The following is a 27,068-nucleotide window of genomic DNA, read 5'->3' as shown; positions in this document are numbered from 1 at the left end:
AGGAGGTCCCGCTGCTCGGGGCGGGGCGGGGTCAGCGTTAAACCGCTCGGGCCCTTTAAGGCCCCCCCCACCCCCCCCCCATCCGCCGCTGTGGGCATGGGGGCTGCGCGCCGTGACCTCACCGCTCCTACTGCGCATGCGTCCGGCGGCGGGCGGTGCTGCCCGGCTGAGGGCGGTGACCTCGTGCTCGCAGAGCGCATGCGCGTGGCGCAGCGGCGGGGCTGAGGGCGGGCGGCGATGGCGGCTGCCCTGGGGCTCTCGTCCTCGCCGGGCTCCCCCGCCGTCAGCGAGCTCTGCCAGAACAGGCGGGAGATCTTCCTGGAGGCCTCGCGGCTGCTCCTCACTTACGCTGACAACATCCTCCGGTGAGCGGGGTGGCCGCCCTGGGCCCGCGGGCGGTGCCGCAGGGTCCCGCCGGCCGCTCCCCGGCTCCCCGCGGCGCCCTCGGTTCTGTTGTGTAACACCGGAGTCCAGAAGCGTCTCGTGTGTTTTTGTCGTTATTTTTAAATTAGTGTTGCTTGCCTAGAGGTGTAGTGTTCTGGTTTTCTGTTTCTTTATTTATTGCTGGTTGGTTTGTTTTGGAAGTTTAGGAGTTTGCGTATTAACCACAAAATGATGCCTTATTCCTGATTCTCCATCTTAGATGGGTGTTGAACTACCTAAAAACAAGTGGATGCACAGTAATCAAGTAATTTAACTTGATTTAAACTTCATTTTTACTTCATTTTAACTTCACTTCATTTTTTACTCTATTTTTCGCTTGCCTTTTGCTTCCGACTTCGCAAGATTGATACTAAGAGTTAATTGTAGCAGAATTTCTGCGGGGTGGCTCCGTAGGGGGCACATACACACCGGTACGTGTGACTGACCTTGATGTCTCCCAGCAGCTCGAGGTGTAGGGGCTGCTCCTCCCTGTCTGTCTCTGCCTCCTCAGCCGCTTCTAAAAGCTGCTGTGTGACAGAGAATGGCGAGTCCCGGGCTGGCTTCTTCTAAAGAAAGAGGCGAGAGAAAAAGGCTTTTAAAAGAGTTAAAAGAGGAGAGGGGAATTGAGGGGGAGCACAGACGCCACAGTCGTTTCACTCGCGTACCGGGCGGTTTAGCACAGCTTGAGTGGCGGGACTAAAGCCATCCAGATTAACCTGACGGGTTTGATTAGAATGCACCAGGTGCAGGCGGATGTGAGGTTGTCTCTGTGTGTCACTACAGACTTAGCCCTGCTGGGTATGACTGCAAAACGTGAATTCATGAACATAAGTTGCAAGCTAAACTTTTGCACCAGTTGGTAACTCCCAGAATTAAGTACAAAAAGACATTTATAAAGTCAAAGTTTTGTGTAGGTTTCACCTAAGTGATGTAAATGAAGCTAAACTTTAGAAAAGGTATTTCATAGTGCAGTTACACAGCTTTTTAAGTGTTTACTTAACTTGGAAATATAATTATAACTTTCAATTTATTCAGGAATCCCTATGAGGAAAAATACAGATTAATTCGGATTGGAAATCCAGCATTTTCCACAAGGCTGTTGCCCGTCAGAGGAGCAGTTGAATGTTTATTTGAGATGGGGTTTCAAGAGGTGAGTATAATGTAGTAACTTTAGGTGTCTTCATCAGTTTACATAGTAAAATTTAAAATTGGATTTTTTTCCTGCTTCTCTAGTTACAAGGCAGGAGATTTTAGAGCAGTTGGTATTTTCTTTCAGTCCTTGTCTGCAAATATCTGTAGCCAACCAGCAGAGAATTTAGATGTGCTGCTTCAGAAAAATGATGAGCTAACCTAATGCATAACAAGATTTTTTTTTTTTTTTTGCTGCTCAGGCACGCTGCTGTTTTACTGAATGACTGGACACATATCCATACTGGCACAAAGGGGTGGGAAGCGGGGTGGAAACTCCTTCTCTTTGTAGCAATCCACTGTTAGGTGAACATCAGACATTATAAATGAGTGTTGAAACTGCCATTTTTAAGAGAGGAAAAAAAAAATTTTAAAACCTCTGCTCTTCTTCCTGTTCCTACCATCAGTAGAGCCCTGTAGTGGTTTAGATAAGGGAAGCTGATCTGGTTAAAATTTGATCTTCCAAAACAAACCCAGAAATGTTTTTCAGCCAATTCACGGTGCAGCTGCACAAGTGCTGGTGTTGTCATGACAGCAGTGAAGGGCAATAGACTGACTGTTCAAGTAGTAGGAGGAGGGTGAGTCCTTCAAAAACCATTTTTAAAAGTTACCCTAAAATAGTGTTGAGTGAATCTTGATTCTGTTACAGTCAAAAAGATGTATTTCAAAGATTGCTTTGTGTTCTGAAGTGGTCCTTGTCTTGGTGGAACTTGAACTGCCAAAGCTTGTTAAACGAGAAGCAGTTTTTGTGGTTATTGAAAATCTGGTGTGAAAACTCAGCTCTTGTTTAATGGTGCAAAGCTCTTGCTTTGCTTTAATTTGTGTGTTTGATGCCACACTTCTGTATGGGCATGTACATTATGTTACTTAGGTCCACCTGTCATGAGACCTCTGCCTTCTCTTTGGGTATGGCTAATTACTGTAGTTTTTTAATTACTTTAAAGAAAAAGTATGCTGAAAGAAGTGACTGCAGAAGGAGAAACGGTCAGTGGATTTATTCTCATGCTGGTGCTCAGGAGACTTTTAATGGTATATTTTAGCCAGGAGGTGGGCAGTGTAGCTAGAGAAGCAGTCAGGCAGGTCTCTGAGAGTGTGTTGGCTCAGTCTTACAGTTATTGTGTCAGTCAAAGCTGGAGCTCACAAACTTCTCTTCAGCTGCATGGCTAATACTGTTCCTTCTTTGGTTTCTGCTTGATACATTCCATTTACTTTTGTGGTGATTTTAAGTGTTAACGTGAATTCTCCATCTGCAGTGATATGTGACCTTAAGTAACTGTAGGTAAACAAATCAGCTGAATAAAGAGAAATGCAGCAGTGGTAGAAACTGAAACTGTTAAAGGATGAATGCTTCAGGATATTCATGTTTTTAGTAACCTGTTTCTTTATGTTAAGTACACAGGTATTTGATTCTGTCATAGTTACTGATCTCTTGTATGCTACCAGTATGCTACCAGTAATCATGTTGCAGTCAAAAATAAAACCCTAAAATCATCCCAGGTACCAGTTTTAATAAGAGTAATATTGCCTATCTGAAAACTTTAAACTTAGACATAAAAAATACCAGTATGTTAAAGAATTTCCAGCAGATGCCATTCTAGAGGCTTCTTCCCTCAACATTTGATGTCTTCCTGTGTTGCCTAGGATTTCACTGTTTTACTGGGAGAACTGAGCATTAATGGTTCATTTCTGTTGTTGCTGCTTTCTGTGCCAAACCGTAACTGCATAGCCCACGAATGGCTCTGCAAAATAAGTTACTAACAAAAACATGTTGTTGTGAGCCCTCTTTCTCTAGATTGATTCAGCTTCTTGATCTGGTAGGCTTCTGAAGCTGTGAGAGGCTTCAAATTTCTACTCTAAGGGACCTAATCTAAAAATTTGAATCCTGCCAAGCCTTAGGATGCTGGATTCCAGTAAAATGTTAGCTATAGCTACAGATCATGGATCAGCTTAGACCTGCATTAACTGCTGAATTCATTTGTCGAAATTTCAGGGAGAAACTCACCTGGTTTTCCCTAAGGAAGCTTCAATCGAGCAACTACGTAAAATCAGAGACTTAATTGCTGGAGAGAGGAGTAGCAGACTGAATGAGTCAAACCAAATCCACAGATCAGGATCCTCTGAATCTGTCAGCAGCCCTCAGACAGCTGCACAAGGGCCTTCGAGACCTGTTGACTCTGTTCTTGCCCCTGCCCGTCAGCGACCAGAAACATCACTTGTGCAATCTCTTGAAATGGTAATTATAACCTACAAACTTCATAGGCTCATTAATCTTGCGTATAAAGATTTAAAAAGGGGTAACTATCAGGACAGGTTGCTCAGAGAAACTGAGTTGTCTCCTAGAGCAACTTGGTCTTACCTCATGACTAATGTTCATTTAAGAAGGTTGGACTAAACTTTTTTTTCCACCAGTGGTTTTGAAAGTTTTTGAGTGCTTTCTTCAGTTTACATGCAACTTAAGGATGAAACATGCCATAAACAGAATATTAGCAAGAGATTTTATTGAAGATGTCCATAAATATTTTGTTGACCGGGGTATCAAGAAAAAAACCTGATATGTATTGAAAAGGAGAAGCAAGATGGGGAACAAGGGGGAGAGTGGGATGCTGAGACTATGGTTATGTCTGATATTTGAAAGCCAGCAGAAGAACAGGAGCATAACTGTAATCTTTATAATTGTTGGTGTCTTGGTTCATGCATTATGACCTCTATGGGTAGCCTGTGAGGAGGGCTTTCTTTTTTAACATGTGCCTGTCATTAAGGACAGGAATTTAGCCAGACAAGGGCAAATTTATTGTTATTTGGGCTGAGTTTCCCTTGTCCGGGAGATTGAGGTGAAGTTCCTGATCAAGACAGAGCTGAGTCCTTTCATCTGATGTTAACTGATGGGAGAAGACTCAGTGCCTCATACAACTAAAAATTTTTACACCTTTTGGTAGAAGCTTTTAAGGATGCTTTGGTTTAACATTTTGAACCTAGAACCAGTGTCACTTTGGTCTTCAAGTTGGTGTAAGATGAATCCTTCCAAAAGCTCACTGCCCATGCATCCTTAAACACAGTTTGTGTGTTTTGAATTATGAGTATATTTATTGTTGGATATGAACTATGATGGATTGTTTCTTCCCAATGCCTACCCAAGTCATTGAATGAGAAATGGCAAAGCATTGTTTGAAGTGATGACTTTTGGGGATAGAGAGCAGTAAATGACCCATCCTCACCCAAAAGGACCTTTGGGCATGGTGCTGGTGTAGGCACGTTGTCTTGGGACATTTAATCTAGTTATGTTAGCATGGCAGTAATTGCCTCTAGAATATACTGACTGGATTTGCTTTACTTTTGGAGGGGTTTTCTGCGCTGGTTTTTTTTCACCTGCTTCTAGATTTTTACTGTTTCAGCCACTCCTGCTGTGGTGGTTGGAAGTGGTTATGAAACCTGTAGAGTGATTTGCTGCTGTTGTACTGCTTAGGACAGGGAGCTTTAAAAGTTGATCCTTCAATGACTACAATGTTGCACAATGTGGACACAATGTATTCTGAGGTTAATCCTTCCAATTTCTAGTTACTCTGCCCCAACATAACACTAACTCATCAGAGTTGTGGATCTGTTTCTCTGCAACTATTCACTGTATTTCCCATGCTTCCATGCCTGGGTGATGGGACCAAACTTACTGCTATTTGGAGGCATTAGTAAGGCAGTGTTGGCACTCTGTTAGAGTCCTATATTTAGCTGATCTCTACAGAGAACTATACTGGTAGGTCTCTGAGCCATTGAATTTGGTCTTTATAGTCTGAATTGATTGAAAGTCTGGCAGTGACTTGGCCATTTTGCTTGCACAGCAGTGGGGGGTTTATTTTCCAGTGAGCTGCAGAATGCTGCAGAAATATAGTTGTATTATTGTTGTGTGCACTGCTGACAGATGTCAGAGAGATTTAGAGTTGTTTCTGTAGTGCAAGCATTTTTTTTCTTGCCTGTGTGTTTCACCTATCATTCATGGGAGGCCTGGTAAGTGCAGGGAAAAGCAGCTTACTTGAAAGAACAGAGGTATGTTCCTAAATACACAGTTCTAGGGACCTAACCCACCATTAATTTGCCTCATGGTTTTCTTCTGCACTTCTTCTCATAAAATATTGAGACTTAAGAAGAGGAGAGCTATGGCTAGTTGTTAATTCTGGTGGATGAATTCTGATCTCTTCTTGAATGTCATTGTGATTGCAGGACGAAAGGTGTATCCAAACTTAGAACTGCAGTGAGGTTCACCTCTCTTCTAAGATTAAATGTTTGCATAACAGTTCATACAGTGGCTTTCATGAAGCCATACCCTTTCAGGAAGCTGACAGACCATGAAGGTCTTTAGGCCTTTGTCAGTCTCTAATGTCCCTGGTTTCTTTCTTTCAACTTGCACTAAAGTGAATCTGGACACAGTGGAGTTTGATGTTAAACCAGTTACATGCAGCTGATGAGCTCCAGGAAGAGCAAAACCAGCTCTGTTCTACATTAGCAGTTGTGAAAATTATGGAATGATCCTGCAGTACTGTAACAGCATCAAAACAATCACTTGTTATTTAAGTGCTCCTTTAAGTGAAGTTGTCTTCTGAAGGGTTTTCACACCTGGGTGTATTATATTGCATTTGCTGCCAGCCTCTCAGGAAAGCATTGCATTTTTGATTAAATTAAAATGGTAGTTAACAAGGCTAAAGGCTGAAGCATGATGTAGCAATAGAGAAAGGGTAATTTAGGCACAGGCTTCCCCCGAAAATATGCCAGACTCATACTTTCAAAATGCCATTTTACTTTCTGGATTGTTCCCTTTTAAATGGGAACAAATAGTTTACTCAGCTACCGACTTCATTATTATTCATTTCAACTGTTGGTTATAGTATCTTTGTGTCCTTTATTGGGTGCAATGTGCCACTAGGTGACACTTAGGACAACTGACTGAAGAAACCTAGTTCTAATATCCAGTTGGTACTGAAACAGACTGGGTGGTTCCCTGGGTGGTTGCTGTCTATACAAACCTCTATCAGAGTTGATCTATAAAAGAAGGAAGTAGAAACAGACAAGCAACATTCACAAATAAGAAAATAATAAGCAGAATTTGTCAGTAATATAGTTCTACAAACCAGTTTGGCAGTGTCCAGAAAATGAAAGTGATTACATGTCTTTTTGTGGATTTTGGGTAAAAGGTGTCCAAAAGAAAGGTGGGGAAAAGAAGTCAAAAATTTTCCCATTAGAAGTGTTTTTAAAACCAGTTTTTTTCCCTAAGTCAGTACACTTTTCACACAAGACACCATTCAGAATGCTCAGAGACAGCAAGACTGGCTTTACAGTTTGGGTGGTGGCATCTTCAGTTTTTGTTGATATCTTTGCAAATAAACATTTCGCCTGTAAATAATTATAACAATGGAAGTATGAACATAGAATTATGACTGACTTAAACTAAAATAGAAGAGCTTGGTTATTCTGCCTGCAGGTGAAAGTTCATAAATCATCTTGTGACTGAAAATCCTTTTGCAGGCTGCAAATATCTTGAAAACACTTCAAACAAAATTTGAGACTCTTGTGTTGATGTATGAGAATCCTTCTATTCAGCAGAAAGCACTAGCTGCAATTCCCCTCCAGGAATTGAAAAGCAAGGCTCAGAAAAAGCTAGCACAAGCTACAAGACTGGACAAAGGTAATGCTGCCAAGTTCAAGTGTATATGAAAGTAGAAATGTTCTTTCAAAAGTACTATATATTGTCAGTGTGTGTTTGGTCATGTCTGCAGATTCCAAATGCTGTTTCTAAATTGGAATTGCCTTCTTCCTAATTTACTACTCTAGTCTCTTATTTTTATTTCGCTTTTGTCATCCATCTTTCACTGCTTTTATGTAGAAATTTTGGACTTTTAATTTCTGAATTACTAGAAAAAAGTGCTGGGGAAACAAATGTTGCATTCCTTGGAGTGAAATAGCTACAGTAGGAGGGGAGCTTCTTGTTCAAGTAGTCATGGCTATGAAATTTTCAGAGTGCAGTTTTCCTGTACATACTACAGTTCTAAATTCAGAATAAAAATTTTTAAATACTGCTTCTCTTTTTTAAAATTATGTTGGTGAGATTTTGAATGAGATCTTTCCAAGATGCAACCTGATACAAACAAATGATCACTTTCCTTGCTAATGCTTAAATGAATAGGGTCATTCCCTATTTCTCATGGGGCTAGATATGAAATGTAGGCATAAATACTTGTGGCATCAGTGTCTAAAATTTATATTTGCTTCATAAATGTGAATTTGTTTTGAATTTATGATGTTTTTGTCAGTTAAAATGACATATTTCTATTTTCAGGTGATGGGTTTAGATTTGTTTCAATGGTATAGTGAAATGTTACTTCATACAATAAATATAAAAAAAATACAATTCCAAGACCATATTCAAACAAAACAAAAAAAAATCCTTTTCACTGTGAATCTTTGGAAGAAGACTGTTTCAAGCGATTCTGCTAACTATAGAAGTGCTGTTGGTTTGCAAACCAAAGATAATCTCTTCACTTTTTTTTTATAAATTACTTTGTGGTGTCTCATATGGCCACATGGTAATGTGTAATTGTGCCTTTGGTATTAAGGGAATTTTTGACAATGGATTCTCTTAGTAATTTTTCTTCTATTATAAAACTGTATTGGGAAGTAAGAAACTATGTGAGCAAGTACAAAGCATTTGCATTCATCAGCATGGGACAATACAATGGGGAAAAGAGACTGAGCAGTAATAAATGACAACTATTAAATTTCTTTATAAAGGAAAAAAAACAAACAAGCCTGCCTCTTAGACTGTGTTCTAATAGTGCTGTGAACATTGTTTAAAAAGGGGAAGAAAGGGGGAGAGGGGAGGACAGTTTTCTGGGTGCTTCTTCCCAAACCATCTGACTGACTTAGTCAAAATCGCTTCTAGACCTTAATTTAGATACAAATAAAGACAAAGGGATGGAATTGCACTGTTTTGGATTATGATAACTTGAAAGCATTTTTTAAGAGCTGTGTAGAAACATTTGTTTTGGAATGGACTGTATATGAGATGTTTGGGTAATTGGCTTTCAGCTTCTTTGGTTTCTTTCCTGCTGCATTAAGATTGCCACCCGTGGGAATAAATACTTAGTGCTAGGAGGCACTTGTTTTTAGGATAGGCCTTGCAACACATAATAAGCATTTTTGGCTCAAAAAGACTATACGAGGAAGTTGTTTGAAGAGAACTATAGCTTTGATTTTATTTTTTCCCTTTGCCACATTTCATTAGAGAGATAGACTGAACAGTCAGAAATAGCTGTGGTATCACAGCCAACTGTTTTCTGTTCAAATAAATCACATTTGTCGTTTTTTCATGTAATGTTTTAACGAAGGATCTATTTTGCAAATCAGGGAAGAATGCTTATAGCATAGCAGTCATATTTTCACAGATGGGTTCTAGTTTGAATCCAGTTGTTATCCAGGGAAAGAGAGTATGGCCTGTGCTTGAAATCTTCTCATTCAGCTTTTAGCAATAAGTTTGAGTATACAAGCATATCCTTTTTGTAAGCCTTTCTCTGAGTGTTCCAGTACAAAGGTTTTTTACATACATGAGTAAAAATGGAAATTTTACTATAATTAGAAGTCAGGCGTTCTTGCTTTGATTAACAGATGATCTTCATGCACTTCATGATCTTGGCAATGTGTGTTTAATGGTCTTAGTGCTCCTACAGAGTCTTTTGTACCAAAGATGGCTACAGCTTCAGAGCAAGATGTGAAATGGGCTTAAACACTCATCTTAGTGGATTTTTTTCACCATCCTGGAAAAGGAGCTAGTGCATAAATTTTTAGTGCAACTGCCTTCAATTTCCTTTAAGCAGCATTTATTACAAATTTATTCTGTATGCTAATATTCATTAGTCATGCCTGTCTGCACTGTGACTAGAATAAAATTGTAATGCATAAAAACAACCAGGCAGTAATACCTATGATTGCAGTGTGGCCTAGATGATGAAGTTATTAGGAAGAATTATTTGAATATTTATGTATCTGAGCAGGAAGAGTATCTCTCTGGGCATTGTAAAAGGATGTTCATTTAAAGATTCTAAGGAATTTAAAGGAATGGAGCTCTCTTGAAAAACTGGATTTTTAGATTGGGTTTTTTAAGTAAAATGGGGCTATTTCCAGGTGTCAGAACAGTGAGAGTATGTGAGTAGATTCTAACATCTGTTGTAACCAGGAAAATGATCCAGAAGAGTCTGGTGTGATGAAATCGGCCAGAGTAGAAAACAAAAGACATTCTGTGTCTACCTTGGGTAAGCTGAGAAAGGTGTTTATTTGCTGAAATTAGAACAAACTCATCATGTTTGCATGGTATATACGTATCTTCTTCAATAATTAAGCTGTGTTTGCAGAGTCTGTATACAGAAAACCTGTACACCCGGTTGTTTAGATTGCTGCCAGTGTCTGGTTCTTTGGGATTTTGAAATCAAAGCAATTGTTTTTCCTAGCTTAATAGCTAAAAATAGGAAAATATTTTGGAGCAGAAAAATAATTAACTCTCTGCTTCAAAGTCCTGGAAGAGTATGAAGGGCATCAGGAACTTCACCAGGCTGAAATGTAAATCTGATTTGTTTTTCTGAGCAATTTGTTATTCTCATTCTAGCTGTAATATTTAGGACTGCAGTTTTTTGTTCTTAAGTTTGAACTTACTCAGTCTTGACAATTCAGATTTTCTTTTTTGTATGTGTTTAAGTAATATATGAAGCTTTTAAATCTGGTTTTTATATTTAAAAGTAAATAAAAATATATAAAGGATATATATAAATATATATCAGAGATGTTGATTTGCATAGGCACTGTCAAGTTCATTTAAATTACTTTTCCTTTTGAACTAACTGATGTTGTATAAATTTTACAGGTGCACATGTGAATGAAGAGGACTTCTTATTATTGGAGCTTTTGGACTGGTTTAAGACTTCCTTTTTTCATTGGGTAAATAGTCTTCCTTGCAGCAGGTGTGGTGGGCAGACAGAGCCTAAAAGTGACTACCTGTCGCCTACTGATGATGATCTAAGGTGGGATGCCAGTCGAGTGGAAAACCATTACTGCAACCAGTGTCAGCTCTGTAATAGATTCCCAAGGTGAGCATACAGACACTTGCAGTCTTTTTTTTTTGAGAAACAGCTTTGCATCTGTGCATTTTTTGAACAGGGGAGAAGTTCAGAGAGTAGAGAAACTGTTTTAAGTAACATAATAGAATATTTAGTGAACCAGCAATTTCTCTACAAGGTCAGAGATTTTTAAAAACAATATGTGCTTTCTCCTATGTGGACTTGTTCTGAATGCTTGTCTGGCTTGGTTGGGGGGTTTTTAATGTTAATTTGCTGAACTACAGCTTCTAAATAAAATATGTTAATATTGGCAACTGTATGTAGGTAGTGTTTTGTTATTGCAGGGAAAACTTCTCTTCTGTAGGAAATCACAGTGTAATGTACATCCTTTGCTGAGTCTATAGCAGAAGAGCAAATACACCTCTATTTATACTTTTGTGACGTTTAGATGTTTTGCTAACTACTTAAAGGACCAGCATACAAAAGTCATATTTTAAGATGTCTAAATCAATTTTGAAAACTTAACCAGATTCATTTCAGTGCTGCCATAAACATATGATGGAGTCCTGTGAGTTGAGATAGCATTCTGCTCAGATGTATTTTGTGGAGTACAGCAATTATTTCCATTATCTTCTGTGGACTGTGGTACTGAAGTCTGGTCAGATCAGGAGAACACGATGTAAAGATTGCTGAAAGGTGAAATGTATTTTCAATTGTTCTTGTTTTGTGTTGTTTTTTTCCTGTAGGTATAATAACCCTGAAAAACTTCTGGAAACCAGACGTGGACGCTGTGGTGAATGGGCCAACTGTTTTACACTGTGCTGCAGAGCTGTAGGGTTAGAAGCAAGATACGTCTGGGACTATACAGGTATCAGTATTCTGGAGTATTGTAACATTAATACAAACTTGTGCAAAAGGAGGTTATGTATTTTATGTCTCTCACATCATATTAGCCATCAGGCAGTGCGTGCAGTTATGCAGTCAGCTAACAAAGACAATATACATACAATTTCCTGTCTTGCCTGATGAGATGGAATACAGTTCTGCAAGTAAGGTCAGATGACTGACTTCAGAAGGATGTGATCCTAAGAAAGAGGAAGCTTTGGTATTATTTCTAAATGTAGATGAACAGAAAACATGTTCTTTCGCCTATTCCTTCATTTAATAAATTGGAAAAAGTTACAATATTCTGCAAGATTAGATGCTCTATCTTTATACGTCATTGTTTATTCTTGGACTTTGTTACACAGATCATGTGTGGACTGAAGTATATTCTTCATCCCAGAAAAGATGGCTTCACTGTGATCCTTGTGAAAATGTCTGTGATAAACCTCTTCTCTATGAAATTGGCTGGGGAAAAAAGCTCTCCTACATAATTGCATTCTCCAAAGATGAGGTAGGAGTAATGATGCTAATAATAAACAAACTTGCCCTGAAGCAAGTGTGCAATGTATTCCACCTTGGTGTGATTTTCAGAATTATTGTGGAAAAGTATACTTTCATTAACTAGCCTCTTTAAATGAAGCAAGATATGCGGGAATTTTTGGTTGCTTTATTTTCTTCCACTTGTGCCTGAGGTTGTTGATGTCACCTGGAGATACAGCTGTAAACATGAAGAGGTACTCTCTAGAAGGACAGCACTCAGCGAAGCTACGCTGCGAGAGACAATTAATGCGCTAAATAGAACGGTATGTAACTATTCTTCCGTGGGTTTCTGGGAGTGAGACACAAGTGTCTGCAGAATGTGAAGTCCTCAAACAAAGGAATTCATTTGATAGCCTCATAGGAATGCACTACAGATATAAAAAATGCTGTTAATTACCCATTTTACCCTGAATATAAGGAATCAGTTGTGGTGCTGAACTTATGGGAAATAAGATAAATAATGATATGTAAGAGGATTATCGTATTATCTTACATACACAGATGTGTGTGTATATATTATTTTCTTATGGACTTTGAAGCAGACTTGTAGTTGCTGGGAGTAAACTGCAACTTAGTAACTGTGTGGGCTCCTTCAGGGTGGCTGAACATTTTCCAAATGAGTGCAGCTATAACTTGAATACCATAAAACCTTGAACCACCTCAAGGTTTCCATTTTGGCCTCCCTTCCTTACAGGATTAATTCCCATGCATGGAAACTTTAGTTCCAGTGGTAGTATAGAGCTGATAACTTAATAAACAGATTATGCCTTTTTTGAGGCCTGCTGGCTTGAGAGTTGTAGCCATACATTAAGACTGTGAAGAATTGAGCTGGATTAGTATTTTGAGACCAGGGCTTGAAATCATTTTAACGGTAATGAAAAATTAGAGTCACACAGCAGAGCACTGAGAAGAGTAACCAGAGCAGCAAAGCAAAAGGAGGTAAAGGAATTGAGTGGGGTCCCCTCCAAGTCCTGAACCCCTGAGGAGCAACTTACTTTCTCTACAAAGTAAATGATACTCACACTCCTCCTGCTACATACTTTTTTTTTTGTCCAGTAGCTGTTCAGAATGTTTGATTAATTTATTAAGTTAATAAATTTAATCCCTGTAAGTATCTGCTCTTGCTCCTTTTTTCTTTTGTCACTTACAATAGGAATTAGATTTCAGGGTCTTAGAGGCAGTTTGCCATGCAATTGCTAAAAGGACTGGGTATCCTAGTTTTGTTTTTCCACATTTGTCTTAGTTAAAAGGCCTTTCCTAAAGTTCATACTTAGGTGACAATGCAGTGGGAAAAAAGGGAACTTTTTAAAGTTGGCGTCCAAGATTCTCCATGTTGTATTCTGCAGTCACAGAGGTCAAAGGTAGCTCATGCCTGGAACTTTCAAGATGTGTTAGAGCAAATTTTCATTACTCCAATCAGTCACAAGCCTCCAGCTAGTATGGTTTCCTTCATTGCAGGCTATTCAGACAATAACTTATAGAGGCCTCCTCTAACCTGCCTTTTTATTATCATCTCCTAGAGACTGGCTCCACAGCAGGAGGAGTCATAGTCTTTGTACTGTTTGATGCAGAACTCCAACACTGTGTCTTTTAAGCTCAATTTTTCTGAGTTACAGCTAAAGAGAAGCATTATATGCAGTATACATTGTCACCTGTACTGCAGTGTTAATGAGAATGGAGTCTGAGGGATCGCTGATTGTCTTTGCTGCATAAAGAGCAAAGGCTGTGGCCGTTATTTCTCTGGATGTCTGTCTGTTCCATTGCCAAGCAGAGGCCACACAACAGTTCAAAAGATGTTGAGTGGCTTGCATAGCAGACAAAAATAATTTAATCTCTTCAGTACTTATTTTACTTCTCAAAAATACTTCGTGTGTTTTATCTGGGCCAGGCATTCCTAAATGGGTGTCTAGCCTCTGGATTACCCACCATCTGATATTATTCTGTACTACTATAGCACACTCTGACTACAAATTTTCCTCACCTACTGCCCTATTGCCGTCCATTGTATGTTATCCTGATAGAAAGTGGGAGAGGACCTTGAACTTCCACTGCTTTATTTGGAATTTGGAAGGTGAAACAAAGCAGCAAACTATTTTTTTTATTTACCCCAGGCTCCAATTTTTTGGTAGTGATTGTGAATGGTAATAGTTATAACCAGGTCAACTCTTAAAAGGAAAAGTAGTAATTTAGGTTGAATTGCAAGCATTTCATGCTCATTGATGTGAGATGAACCAGTGTTCCTTGACAAACTCCTGCCCTCAGATTATGTGTTGCTCAGCCACCAGTGGGTCTACCTAAACTATGGATTGTTGGTCTCCTGAAAGCACAGAGTCCTTCAGGAAGCATCAACAGCACAACTTGCACATGACACAGAACTAATTTTTAAGGTGCAGTTCACCATCCCTCTTCTTTCTTAGTACCTTTGTCTACCAAAGAAAGCTGTGGCCTGAGCAGGTACATAGAGGGTAATACCTTCAAACAAACAAAAAACCAACAGCAACAACAAAATTAAATTAAAAACTAAAAAACCCTGATATATTTAACCCTCCGCCTGCCTCCCAGGAGTCTTTGGCTGTTCAGTCTTTGAGAGGCTTTAGAGGGAAATATACCAGGGACAAGACAAAAGATATCAAAAGAGGCTCTTTCCTGGGGACCTTTTCCAAGGTGTTTATTCTTCAAGGGGTCCAGGGGAGAAAGAGGCAGAACAAGTAAGAGTGGGAGTTTATATAGTTTTCTTCTCAGGAAGAGACAGCTGGACTTTAGCCAATAAGAGAGAGAAGAGAAGGAAAGGTTAAACTATATGGTAAGAGGTTCCAGGGAGTCGAGAGGGGAAAAAACATTCCCCAGAGAATTACAACACAACCAAAAAAACTCACCAAAAGCAGGAAGTTTTGAGCCATGGCAGCTGGAGTTTTTGCAATCCATTTCTGATGACAATGTCATTGGTAGGAAATGTAGTTACAAATTTTCCTAGCACAGGCTTGTTGATGTCTGCAGAGTCTGAGTGCTTGGCATGTCAGGCCTGTTGCATTTCTATGCAAGAATCTGCTGGGTGGCAGGAGATGACAAGAATTAGCACACTTGTGCTCTTTATACTTGAGGAACTTACTGATTTCTTCTATTGTGCACAAAGAGGTCTGTTTTCTGGAGCCTTTTCACATTGAAGGACTCTTCTAGGTTTTTTCAGCTGTTTTTACAAAACCTACACAGCAAAGGCATCCAGTTCTCAGCATGGCATCAGTGATTTCAGTGATGACCACTGACACTGGCTTTACCCTACATCAAAGTGCTTACAGGAAACTGTGGATTGGTATTGTTAATTTAGGATAAACCATATCAAACTTCCTCTGAGCTGGAGCGAGATGAGTAGTGCTACATAGGGATATCCTAAGTGTCAGGGCAACTGTTAGACTCAGGAGGGCCTGATGTTTCATGAGAAAGTGCTGCAACCACTGGTTGTCATCCATCAACACAAGTAGAGGTCTGTTTCCCCCCTTGCTGTGTTAGAACTGGTATTTGGCATCTGGAATTTGTTCAGGTGGAGCTGGTTCTCATAATTTCTCTGTATCTACTTTCCTTTGTACAGTTCCACATTGTTGTGTGGAAGAAAAAAACCTCTTCAAATATTTCTTTTGTGATCTCTGTTAGCAAAACTTCCTGGGGTCAGAACTGCTTTTGAAATAATTGAAATGCTTATCAGCCATAAGTTTCAAGTCCCAGTGGGCTGAGTGTGCATGCCTTGGGTGATCACCAAAGCAGAAAAAGAGATGTGTGTAATAATTTACGTACTCGATGTTGAACTTAATTTTTCAGCCCCACGTGGGCACTGAAAGTTAAAAACAGTCCACAATTAAAAAACTGAAAGGCTTCACATTCCAGATTTGTATATTTGACATGAAAATCATGTAGACAAAATACTAACATGTCAGTAAAGTTTCTTAAAGCTGTTTACCAAAAAATTGCTCATAGTTTCGTTTTATTTTTCACTAATTTTTCTGGAACAAAGTTTTTCTTAGTTTTCTGACACCTGATAAATAGAGATGTTATGGTTTGTTTGTGATAGAATCAGTGAAATAACGCTTTCGAAGACTTGTTTGGGCTTAATCACAAAACCAAAACTGTTGCTAATCAAGTCATTCCACTTTAGAGAAAAAAATTTTGACCACAAATGATTTTTGCCTTCTCTTTCCTCCAAATAATATTGATAACAGCTATGGTACAGCATACATATGAATAGCTATAAAAAACTGTTATGGAAGTGTTTTATCATCCAAGTAAATGTATTGAAAACATTATTTTAAAAGAATTCCACATAGTGCCTGCAAGTTCCTAGAGAAAGCACTGCTGTCACATAACTGTGCACTTAGGACTGGTTTATATATGTGCCTTGGTACAAGTTAAATATTTCTAACAATCAGTCTAGACCTTAAATGTTAATCTGTTTTTTCAATTCTATTTTTCCCTGTTGATGTGGCTCTAAAGCAGAATTACAAATATTGAATGTTCTCTTTTTTCCTAAATGTCTTTTTTCAGAGACAAAAGTCTTTGTCAGAAAATAGAAAAAGAGAGCTCCTGGAAAGGACTATTGTGGAGCTTGTTGAGTTTATTTCCCCTAAAACACCAAAACCTGGAGAATATGGTGGAAGAACATCAGGCTCCATGGCTTGGCGAGTAGCCAGGGGTGAAATTGGTCCAGAGGTATTTAACTTTTGCTATCCTACATTTTATTATTCTGCTTTAACTTTTTTTATCGTACATTTTATTATCCTACATTAACTTTTGCACTGATGACCATCTTAGAGGTAGCTAACTAAGGCTTTGTGTTTATGGTCTATAAAAAAAAAAAGACACTACACAGTAGGTAGCCAGATTCAACTCAAACAAGGGAATCTTGCAAAAACATTAGGTGAAAGTTTGATATGAATAGTAGAGGTCCACAAGTAATCTCTGAGAACTGATGGTGATCCATCGATTCTAATAATGTTTGGCACTCCCTGATATGAAGTGTGTTATGTTCTTAAAACTTTTTTCATTTAAATTAGTTAGTTTGACAGAACTAAGAAGTTTAAGTTAGGTGAAAAAATTGGGAAAACTGTAAAAAATTCTTGCATTTGTATTGTTAGTTACTTCCAAGTTTTAACAAATAGTAAGTTTTAACCAACTATTTTTTTTAATAAATCAATGTGGGAGCAATTAGGATTGTGTAAATGAAGCAATCTCTTAAATAATAAGCTTGATTGATTTTCACATCAATGTTTTTTTACTGTTACCAAAAGTAAGGCTTAATTTTTAGTTATTTTATGCTAAAATACAGTTTCCCAGAACCATAATAATATTTAGCTTGAGTCAGGATGCAAAGGTATGACATCAATTTTGTAACAATCCCATCATGAGAAATGTCTAATTGTCCTAAATAGAAACCGTTAAGTGAAATTAATGAGTTTCTTAGGATTGTCTAAGTTTGAGAAACCAATAGCTTATTGCAACGGTCTGTTGATGGAAGACTTAATTTCTGAAACTCATAAGAACAATGACTTTTTTTAAAAAAGGTAATACTGTGAAGTTACAAAGTTTGTACTTTTAAGTTTTTTGAAGTTGATTTGTAAACTGGCGTACACAAGCACCTGTATATGGTAGTCACAGGTTTGCTATTCAAAATAACCATTTACTTGTCATTGTACAAGCAGTGTACTCATATAAATTTTCTATTCTGAAACTCCTAATTTCTTACCTAAATTATACTATTTCATGTTAGTTTGTTAAAAAATTACTTCTAAAAGTAATTATGTGAAAATTTAAAAAATAAAATTACTCCTCCCCTCTGGAAAAGTTGCAGCTGTACTGTAGGCAACTAGTTTAAAAATTCCCTTCTGCAGAAATGGTTTTTACGTGGCCTCCCTTAAAAAGGACTCTTTTTTTTTTTTACTTGGCAGCAAAACTGAATTGCAAAACCATGACATACTGTTTAAAAGTAACACGGTCTTGGGGGAATTTAGGCATTGAGGAATGAAGGTGCTTGTATTTTTTTGTTTTTCCAGAAAAGAAAAGAAGTAGTTTTTATTCCCTCTGGAAAGGAGAAGACATCTAAACTGTTCCATCTCGTTTACAATGTAATAGACGATAGCTACACACGGATTTCCAATAACAATGAAAAAATAAGTGGCTGGGAAGCAGGTGTTTGGAAGGCAGAATCTATTTGGAGAAAGGTTGAAACAGATTGGAAAATGGTAAGAATAGCAAATATTAAAAGCCTATAATGTACAGTAAAATTATGATAACTCCAGTAAAACAGGAAACCTTTACCAGTGTTTGGATTCAAAATTTCTCTTGGTGCCCATAGAATTTAGCTGATGTTCGTAAATACTATTGTTAAGATTCAGCAAGATGGCCAGATGGTACAAGAAATGAGAAATAAATTTAACTTGTCTTTCAGAAAGGATGTTTGAATTCTCTTCAGGTACGTAAAATCCTTGCCAGAACACCAAATTTTTTAAAATGGCTTCCTTCTTAGGCTTTTGGGAAAATGCTGTTTCATTGAAAAGCAATATTTCTCTCAAAATAAAAAAGGTATTTTTAATTTAAGAATAATTTTATAGTGTATCATATCTCTCGATATACAGCCAAAGGAAGAAATTGTCATCCTAAATAATACAAATCCATCTGCAAGAAGGCAAAAACCTGTCACTTTTCCGGAATATTGTATACCCTGCCCAGAATCCTCCTCAAGTGTCAGGACTGAGCAGCACAAGAGTCATAGGCTCTAAATCTAAGAAGAGCGCTTCTACCTGTCAAGTGGGAAAGGGTCATGTACTAGCAAAGAGCTTTTCCCACAACAGCAACCAACTGTGGAACTGAATGTTCTTGTCAGAGACTAGAGCATGTTACAGCTTTTTTTCCTCAGCTATTTTACTAGTCTGAAGAGTCTCTGACCAAATATTCTGCTAGCTTCCCATTGATGAAAATGGAGCTAAGTATGTATCTGCCTTTTGAGATTTTCTCTTCTGGGTCTGTACATAACTGACTTGCAAAATGCAGTGGCAGAATTAACTTGAAGAGACTATTCTGCACTAAAGAGAAAGAATAAGGAAAGAAACAGGAGAATAGTATGAAAGATGTCACAACAGGGTAGACTTAATAGTAAAAAAGAAATAACAAAAACTCAGAGTAAGGGACAGATTTTCTCTGCTTCCTCAGCATCTGCTAAAAATATGATAGCACATTAGTTTTTCAATTCTGCAATGATCAATTATCCTCACTTTTGCAAGTAACAGGCTGTCCCTGCACTGAAACTAAACTTCAATTTTTCTCAGCTCTACTAATCAGGTAAGACAGGGTGGGACTGATCTATAAGACCAGGCAAAATACCCTTGTATTCAGTAACACCTCAAAAAGATGAAATGATGGCATTGAGAAATTAAGAGCTCCAGGTCTCTCTCAGACTTGTGAGTAAGACATGTTAGTTCTGCAGGAGTTGCATCCTGCAGAAAGTGTGTAATTACTTTTCATTGGTTGTTGTTTGTATAAATGGGAGATAACAGCAGAGGGAAAGATCATTTGGGGTTTGCTTGTTCTTTTTGTACAAGATGCAGCTTTGGAGTTTGATTCAACAGCTCTCCAAGAACTTAAAAGCCAAAGGAACCTTTACAGAAATACTTGGTTAACGTTTGGCAAACAGGTACAAACCACAAATTCAGTCAGATTACCCAGAGATAATGGTAATCTGGGTATATAATCCTGTATACCAAACTGGTATATAGGACTCAAACAGGCAGACCACAGTAGGTGATAATAATAGTGTAAGAAGCTGCAGATCTGAAATCCATGGATTTGTAAAAGACTTGTTTTCCAGAAGAATTGCTGCAGTGGAAGAGAATTTGAATGAGTTGGTTGGTTGGTTAGGTTTTTTTGACATTTTTCAAATAATACTAGAAATGAAACAACCAAGCTTGAAAGTTAGAAGAAAGTCAAAAATACACAAAAGAAAACTTTAAATTCTTTTTTCTGATTAAATATTTGGATATTATAATGAAAGATGAAACAGACCAATGTTTAAGGCCTTTCTAGCGTTCAAAACTATGTTTAGTGCATTTCAAAAAAGTAGTATTTAATGGGGCATTTTGGCTTGCTCAGGTACAGCAGTTCAGTAGGATCTGATCAAAGGAAGCTCTTGCTAGAAGCAGCTGAGATACTTAAAAAATATGTGGAAGTCAGCACCTTAATGAGCATTAAGACTATCTTCACATGAAACAGCTTAAATCATTACATTTTCATAGGTGATCTTCAGTGTAAGACTTCGTATCTTTGGGGGTTTTGAACTTTCTTCAATGTGAAAAAAATAACAGTAAAATTCTGCTTAATAGTCTGTCAATTGCATTTCTATATTAGGATGGGTTCTTTAGTAAAACAAACTACTGTGTTTTATTACCATTTTATTCTGGGTTGTTCTTTCAAGGTTAAAAAATAAAGAGCTGATTAAGTCCACTCAGTATGATATGAATCAGAAGCTTGGACCTCACATATTTTTTTTTTTTTTTAAATTTAGGATTCCAAAAGGATCATGGTAGTTTAGGCTCTTTATTCTGTAGTGTCTGTTATTTAAGTTTACTGATAATAGGTGTTGGACTTGAAAGAGCTGTCAGGCACTTGTGACCAAATTCTTGAGAGGGTTCATAGTGACTTTAATGAATGTTGTTAATATGTGAGCATGACTGTTCAGCCAGGTGAAGTTCAGAACAGTGTTGGGACTAAATTAAATTATGCAAAGTTGTAACAGTTCAAATAATGTTAATATGGGATTTATAAATAGCTGGCATGTATAATTTGCTTTAACTGAGACCCATCAAGTCCTAGGAGAAGCAGTGTGCAGCCACAGCTGAAGAATCTAGTGATTGCACAGTTCTTTTCATCAACAATACTGTACAACTGAAGTGTTCTGAAGTGCATTTAAAAAGACCCCGAATTCACCTTCTTTAAAAAATCATAAGCTCAGATGTTTTTGTAGCTTGAACTTTACTAAGGATGTTGAAATACTTTAGTGTTCCCTAGCGAGGAGCTGTGAACATGTACAATTACCTAACTTTGGAATATACTTGGAGATGTAGAAAGAGGTTTTTTATGTAATATTGTACTTAGTACAATTTTAAAGGTTCAGGGGCTTGACAAAGAACGGAACTGTGTTATCTTAAGATTTTTATGTCCTTGTTACAGTGGTTAATTTGATGTGTGTTAGTCATCTCAGTTTTTGACATGCTGGTTGTGTCTTCTTTCCACCCAGGTTTATTTAGCCCGAAAAGAAGGGTCATCCTCTGCTTCCATCAGCTGGAAGTTTGAGTGCGAGTCAGTCGGTCTAAAAATAGATAACATTTCAGTTAGGACAAGCAGTCAAACATTTCAGAGTGGAAGAATACAGTGGAGACTTTACTCTCCTACAGCAGAAGTTGCTCTGATAGGAGGTAAGTATGGAATTTAAATAATGAATTATATCATGTAGCAGAGATGTAACTGGAAATAAATAGTTTATATGGAGAGAGTATAACGCTAAAAACAAAATATGAATATTCTTTATTTTTCTGATGGCATTTCTTAGCAAGGTCAAGAAAAAACTATGCATTTAATTAAAGCTGGTACAAAACTCAGTTTTATTAATATACAACAGCGCAGGGCAAGCAAGAGCACAAGAATACAAGATACTTGTGTTTTGCTAGGAAGGATAAATGCTTCTGTGGCTGGTGGCAAATGAATCTGAGTAGTTGCAACTGAGATCCTTAAACATCCACTACAGCTTAGCCTTTTTAATGTGCATTCTATTGTTATATACTGTCTGGAGCTGTGGCTTACTGAATTATTTATCTTTTCCTCCAATAGATAAAAATCTTTGCTCCTATTCAGATTTTTCTGGAGCAACGGAAGTTACGTTGGAAGCAGTTCTAAATGGAGGGGATGGTGGAGCTGCATGGCAACACACACAGCTGTTTAGAGAGAGCTTAACAGGATGTGGAGAAAATTGCTTGGAGATAATTATAAAACTCAGTGACCTCTGAGAGTCTGAACTGCAGAAATGTACTTTGGATTCCTTGACATTATGCCATGGATGCAACATGAAGATTTGGTTGGCAATTCCTCTTCATCCTGCTGGCAGCTTATTTCCTGTTTCACTGCTTCCATTAAACCAACTTGAAACTGCACGTGTATTGAATAGGTAAACATCACAATGAAAACCTCTTTGCTATAAAAGCAAACACCAAAATTAAGGGACTGAACCATAAAGTACCCTTAAACTTTACAATGAAAAGGAAACAATTTTTAGGAAGCAAAACATGATCACAGAAGCACAAAACAATTGAAATTGGTTTTAATTTGGAGTTTTGAGATTGTCTTGCTGATTTTTTTGGGGGGTTTTATAATCTACTTGGAAAACCAGTTTGAATTAGTTTTCCAGTTACAGTTTTCCAGTTACAACAGATGCTTATGATGATTTTAAAATATTTTAAACAATATTAGAGGATTTAGAATTTTTTGAAAAATATGATTTTGTGTAGTATCCAGAAGTGCTGAAATTAAGTTAATTTGAAGATTGCTTCAAAATTTCCTTGTTAGATGTCTAAGTATTAGACCTGTTAATGGAACAGTCAGTGTTTAATACTTGGAACTATTTGGAAGCATGATGATTGCTGGGAAAACAACCTCATTTTAAAAGAAGAATTCATTATACACCTAAAATTGTCATAGTCTGTGATATGAAATTGAGGCTTAGAACTGAGTAAGGACATCATATTTTTTTCTATGAAAAAAATTGCTTATTCATTATAAGAACTTTTTAATGATATTAACTCAGATTTGCTTAATAAATCTTTTAAAAGGTAGGCATGTAGGTTGAAATCCTTTTAAGCTATTGTCTTGACTTGCTTTAAATACTATTCCCAAATCTGATGTAAAAGTATATACATTTTTTTCTGTTCAATTAATGCAGTGCTTAAATTTATTTTCAGTCAATATAATAAAAAATACTATCCAGGAGATGTCAGATGTTGCAGTGCTATGAATAAAGCATGTAGTGAATGTTGAGATGAGATAGCCTTCATTATTAGAATGTGAGGAAGGCCATGCGTGGATTTTACAAGAGATTTTCTTTTATAGAACTAAAATGCAAAGTTCAAACTATGGTTTTATTTTAAAATGAGTGAGAATTAAGGATAATGTTTTCAAGATCAGTGTTTTTAAAGATTTTCTTTTTTTTTTCTGACCTTTCCGACCTCTGTACTGATTTGAAGTGTTTGTCAAAAATAATTTATGTTGAAATAAATATTTGCTGACCTTTCAACAAATCTAAGCAAATATAAAACTATTCAGATTTTATTAGAAAACTGCATATGCACATTGAACACAGGCATCTTAAAAAATCGTAGATTATGGCAGCCCAGAAGTGACAGAACTATGTGTGATGGATTATATACTTCAGAATGTAAATGGACAGTTTATGAGGGGAATTAAAAGAGTCTCTCCCCTGTAATACAGAATAACACAGTAGCAGGGTACTGTATTGTACATACTGGAAGGGTATTTATCAATGCTTGACGAATGCAAAGTGAATTTGCCAGTCTCCATTTAAAACTTCTGTATTTGGTTTCAGTTAAATGCTTTTTCTGAGATTTTGAGTGGGAACCCGACAGAAAAGTATTTTAGGCTAAGAATGGGGATACTATATTGGAAGAAAAAAGGAAAAGGAAGATAAATAACTCACGTGCCACCAATCAACAAAAATGTTTCTGCTTAGTATTTTGATGGCTGAAAAAAATATTGCTTTAAGGCAGAAATTGTTTTTGCAGTATATTATTTAGAGGACCTTGAGGAATTGTAGAATTCCTTAACTGCGTCTGATAATTTGAATTCAGAAGGCAAAATAAATTTAAGTAGTAAGATAAAGTAATTTTCTCATAATTTTAGTCAGAATCTCTAGGAGAAGAGTAATAACTGCAGATAACTTAAAATAATAAAGTAATTGAAGTCTATTTGAAAAAAATTGAATGAATTAAAAAGATGGAAGAACACCTTGCCAGTCTAATTAATCAAGAAGTACTTGTGTATTTATAAGATCACATGCAATGAATAGAAGTGCTTATTTTAGGAAAAAATAAGTAAAACACTCAGGCTGAATAGAGCTAATATGAAAAATTTAAATGGAACTCCTTCAGTTGTCTTTTGGAGTACCCTATAAACAGTGAACACTTTGGATCTCTTCATACATAAGCTGTTTTAAAGGCACTAATTTCCTCTGTTAATCTCCATTTCAGCCCAACTCTTAATACATTTAATTTTTTTTTTAAAAACAGGCCATTCATCATCCACAGTTGTTTATCTTTCAGTATCCTGAATTTGCAGTATTACATGGTGGAAAGGTCTGTGCTGCAGTCTGCTCTACAAGTATGGTTATTAAGTTAAGCTGGCAATGGTACAATACTGGGTGAGTGGTAGATGTTGGTCAGGGTATGTGTAGATAGAAATCAGTGCTTATTCAACTTTTTTGAAGTTTGAGGAGGTAGAGATTAAATAGGGAAATTAAAAATAGTATTGCTAGAAATGTATGGCTTAATACACATAATATCAGCAATGTTTTCTAGAATCCAGCTTAGTCAGGTACATTTTAAAGAATGACTGGCTATTCACTGTGCCATCTGTGGGTGCCTTCCGAGGCTGCACTGAGGTGTAACAGTGAAATCTTTTCTATTAAAGTTTCTATAAACACTGTACTACCCAGTTTAATGCTTGCAGACTATTTTTGGGTTGCATGGTTTCCAACAGAACTATGTGGGAGCCTGTGCACAGAATTTCTCCTTTCAAACAAGTATTTGTTGTACTGTTGTCTGTCTAGAGTTGATCATCCAGCTGTTGATTTCTTCATATCCTGTTTTGACACTTAGCGCTTAGTGATTTTCAACACCCCAGGAAGTTACTGGGAAGATGTATCCTTAAAATATATGAGGGAAGCCCCTTCTAGGCAGTGTAGAAAGAAAGAGGTACAAAGCACAGGTATGCAGGAATCAAACAAACTTCAGTGTAAGTTATATAACTTAGAATGAGAAGTAAGTAGTGAACATTATCTTGTCTGATCCTGTATGAAAATCTGTCTCCTTACCTCATCTGTTATACTTGGAAGATTTTTCACATATAGTGGGTTGGATTTAAGATATAATCCTTATTATGTGCAACATCAGGAAATGTGGAACACTAAAAATAAAGTGTGTTTGTCTCCATAGTGCGGTGGAATGAAAACAGATGGCAGGCAGCACATATGGCTGCCAGAAGCTGGGAACACCCATTTGCAGAGTTCTTGCAGCTCTAAACAAAACAAGCCAAAACAAAGGAACTACAAGAGGGGCAGAGATTGTTCCAGGCAGATATCAGGATATCTGTCCTCTTCTCCACGCCCACACTCCTCATTTCTTTACCTTTGGTTGCTCAAGCTAGAAATGGGAGTATACTACTAGTTGAGAACTGAATGAACTTCCTTAGTATTTGTCAAAACTTAGCATTTAAGTATAGGCATTATTTAGAATAAATCTCTAATTTTTATTGTAGGTTCAAACCTCTATGTTTGGACAAAATTCTAAGTTTTGCCAGTGTTGTCCAAGCAATTCAATAATATAAAAAAGTGTTAAAATTGAAGGCACTTCTGTATCTCAGCTTCATATCATATGGATGGTTGAGAAGGAAATTGCAGACAGGTGCCTTCCTTAAACACAGTTGCTGGAATAGACTTAGGTCCTTTCTATACTTTGAATATTTTAGGGGAATTTATTCAACATTAATGACGGTAATTCAGCTTACCTGGTGCTGGTTCTGAGGGTCATTTTTGGTACTACTGTTGCAAGCAATCATGCTTTATGCCTTGAGGCCTCTCTAAACAGTAGTCAGTGATGTAAGGTATATTATGTGTACCTGTATGAGCACTGATCCTACAGTTGTCTACATGAGCAGAAGGGAAGAGTAATAGCAGTAATACCTGGGACAATTTTGGGGTTTTTCTTGGATATTTTCTTGCTAATCTTGGATATTTAATCCAAGCAGAAGGACAGTTAAAAAAAAAAATCTTCAGTAGATTGAAACAGTTCCTTCTTTACTAAAGTTTTTAATTTCAAGGAGCAGAATCTTGAGACCTCCCAGCCTATACTATGGAATTTGGGAATGACCAATTAAAAAGCGAAGGTCAAATATATGTATTTTAAGTGTACAGGTATTATGAAATGTGTAAAGGCTTAAATGTGACTGTGAATAAGACAACAATGATTTTCTTCATTGTTAAGATTTTTGTTCTTATTCTTGGGCTTGGGGGCTTTTTTTATGGTAAGCTTTGTAATTAGGCTTTAGCTTTGTTTATGATTATCCTGCTTTAGTTTCTGCAGCTTTTTTTTTTTTTTTTTTTTTTTTTTTTTTTTTTTTTGGGTCTAATTTAAAATAAATTTTAATTTGCTTTAATTTATGTACACAATTGCAGCTGTATGGTAAATACGCTATGACAAAAAATAAGTCAGTTTACTTATTTGGCAAAAGGAGATGAAAGAGATTAAAAATATTCAAACTCAGCAGAAAAAAAAAGCAATAGTAATTAAAATTGATGATACCCAGAAACCAACAAAATTACCAGGACTTAATAAAATTTTGTGGCAAAAGAAAATGTAATGGACTACATAAACTGGTGCTGGCAAAAGTAGCTTCCAAATGACTGACCCTGGTTTTGAGACGTTTTACTGTGTGTTTATTTATATTTACGTCCCTGAAAGTTTTCAGTAGAAGAAAATTGCTGAGCCTAGTGAACAGCTTTTTTTGAAAATCCATCTGGGATTTAAGGAATATCTCAGTCTAAGTATTTTCTACTTTTACTAGTTTAAGCTATAGAAATAATTCTAAAATTAAGAACAGGATACCACTTGTTTTAGATAATTCCCT

At 37.1% G+C, this 27,068-nt stretch overlaps 1 protein-coding gene across 2 annotated transcripts; it reads left to right on the top strand.

Annotated features, from left to right (window-relative positions):
- Positions 1–214: 214 nt before the first annotated feature.
- On the top strand, positions 215–26,982 carry NGLY1 (N-glycanase 1). 2 transcript variants are annotated; one of them, XM_083880632.1, is made up of 12 exons: positions 215–365; positions 1,459–1,573; positions 3,602–3,844; positions 7,123–7,282; positions 10,508–10,730; positions 11,447–11,568; positions 11,951–12,096; positions 12,278–12,388; positions 16,659–16,823; positions 18,164–18,352; positions 21,400–21,577; positions 21,990–26,979. In XM_083880632.1, the coding sequence occupies exons 1-12, from the start codon at positions 238–240 to the stop codon at positions 22,163–22,165; spliced, it is 1,956 nt and encodes a 651-aa protein (XP_083736758.1). In that variant the 5' UTR covers positions 215–237; the 3' UTR covers positions 22,166–26,979. The 2 variants fall into 2 exon arrangements, with proteins under 2 accessions (XP_083736758.1, XP_083736759.1); XM_083880633.1 differs by lacking the exon at positions 3,602–3,844 and having other exon boundaries at positions 21,990–26,982.
- The last annotated feature ends 86 nt before the right edge of the window (positions 26,983–27,068 follow it).

The sequence above is a fragment of the Zosterops lateralis genome (assembly GCF_965231275.1).
Source record: "Zosterops lateralis genome assembly, chromosome: 1".
NCBI lineage: Eukaryota > Metazoa > Chordata > Aves > Passeriformes > Zosteropidae > Zosterops > Zosterops lateralis.
This window is presented reverse-complemented; position numbering and strand designations above follow the sequence as displayed.

What these genes read in the sequence shown, in the direction of transcription:
- NGLY1 (XM_083880632.1), top strand. Translation starts at nt 238, where the DNA reads ATGGCGGCTGCCCTGGGGCTCTCGTCCTCGCCGGGCTCCCCCGCCGTC. An exon ending in CTCTGTAATAGATTCCCAAG is followed by an intron (nt 10,731 to 11,446) that starts GTGAGCATACAG and finishes TTTTTCCTGTAG; the next exon opens with GTATAATAACCCTGAAAAAC. An exon ending in AGAAGTTGCTCTGATAGGAG is followed by an intron (nt 21,578 to 21,989) that starts GTAAGTATGGAA and finishes TTCCTCCAATAG; the next exon opens with ATAAAAATCTTTGCTCCTAT.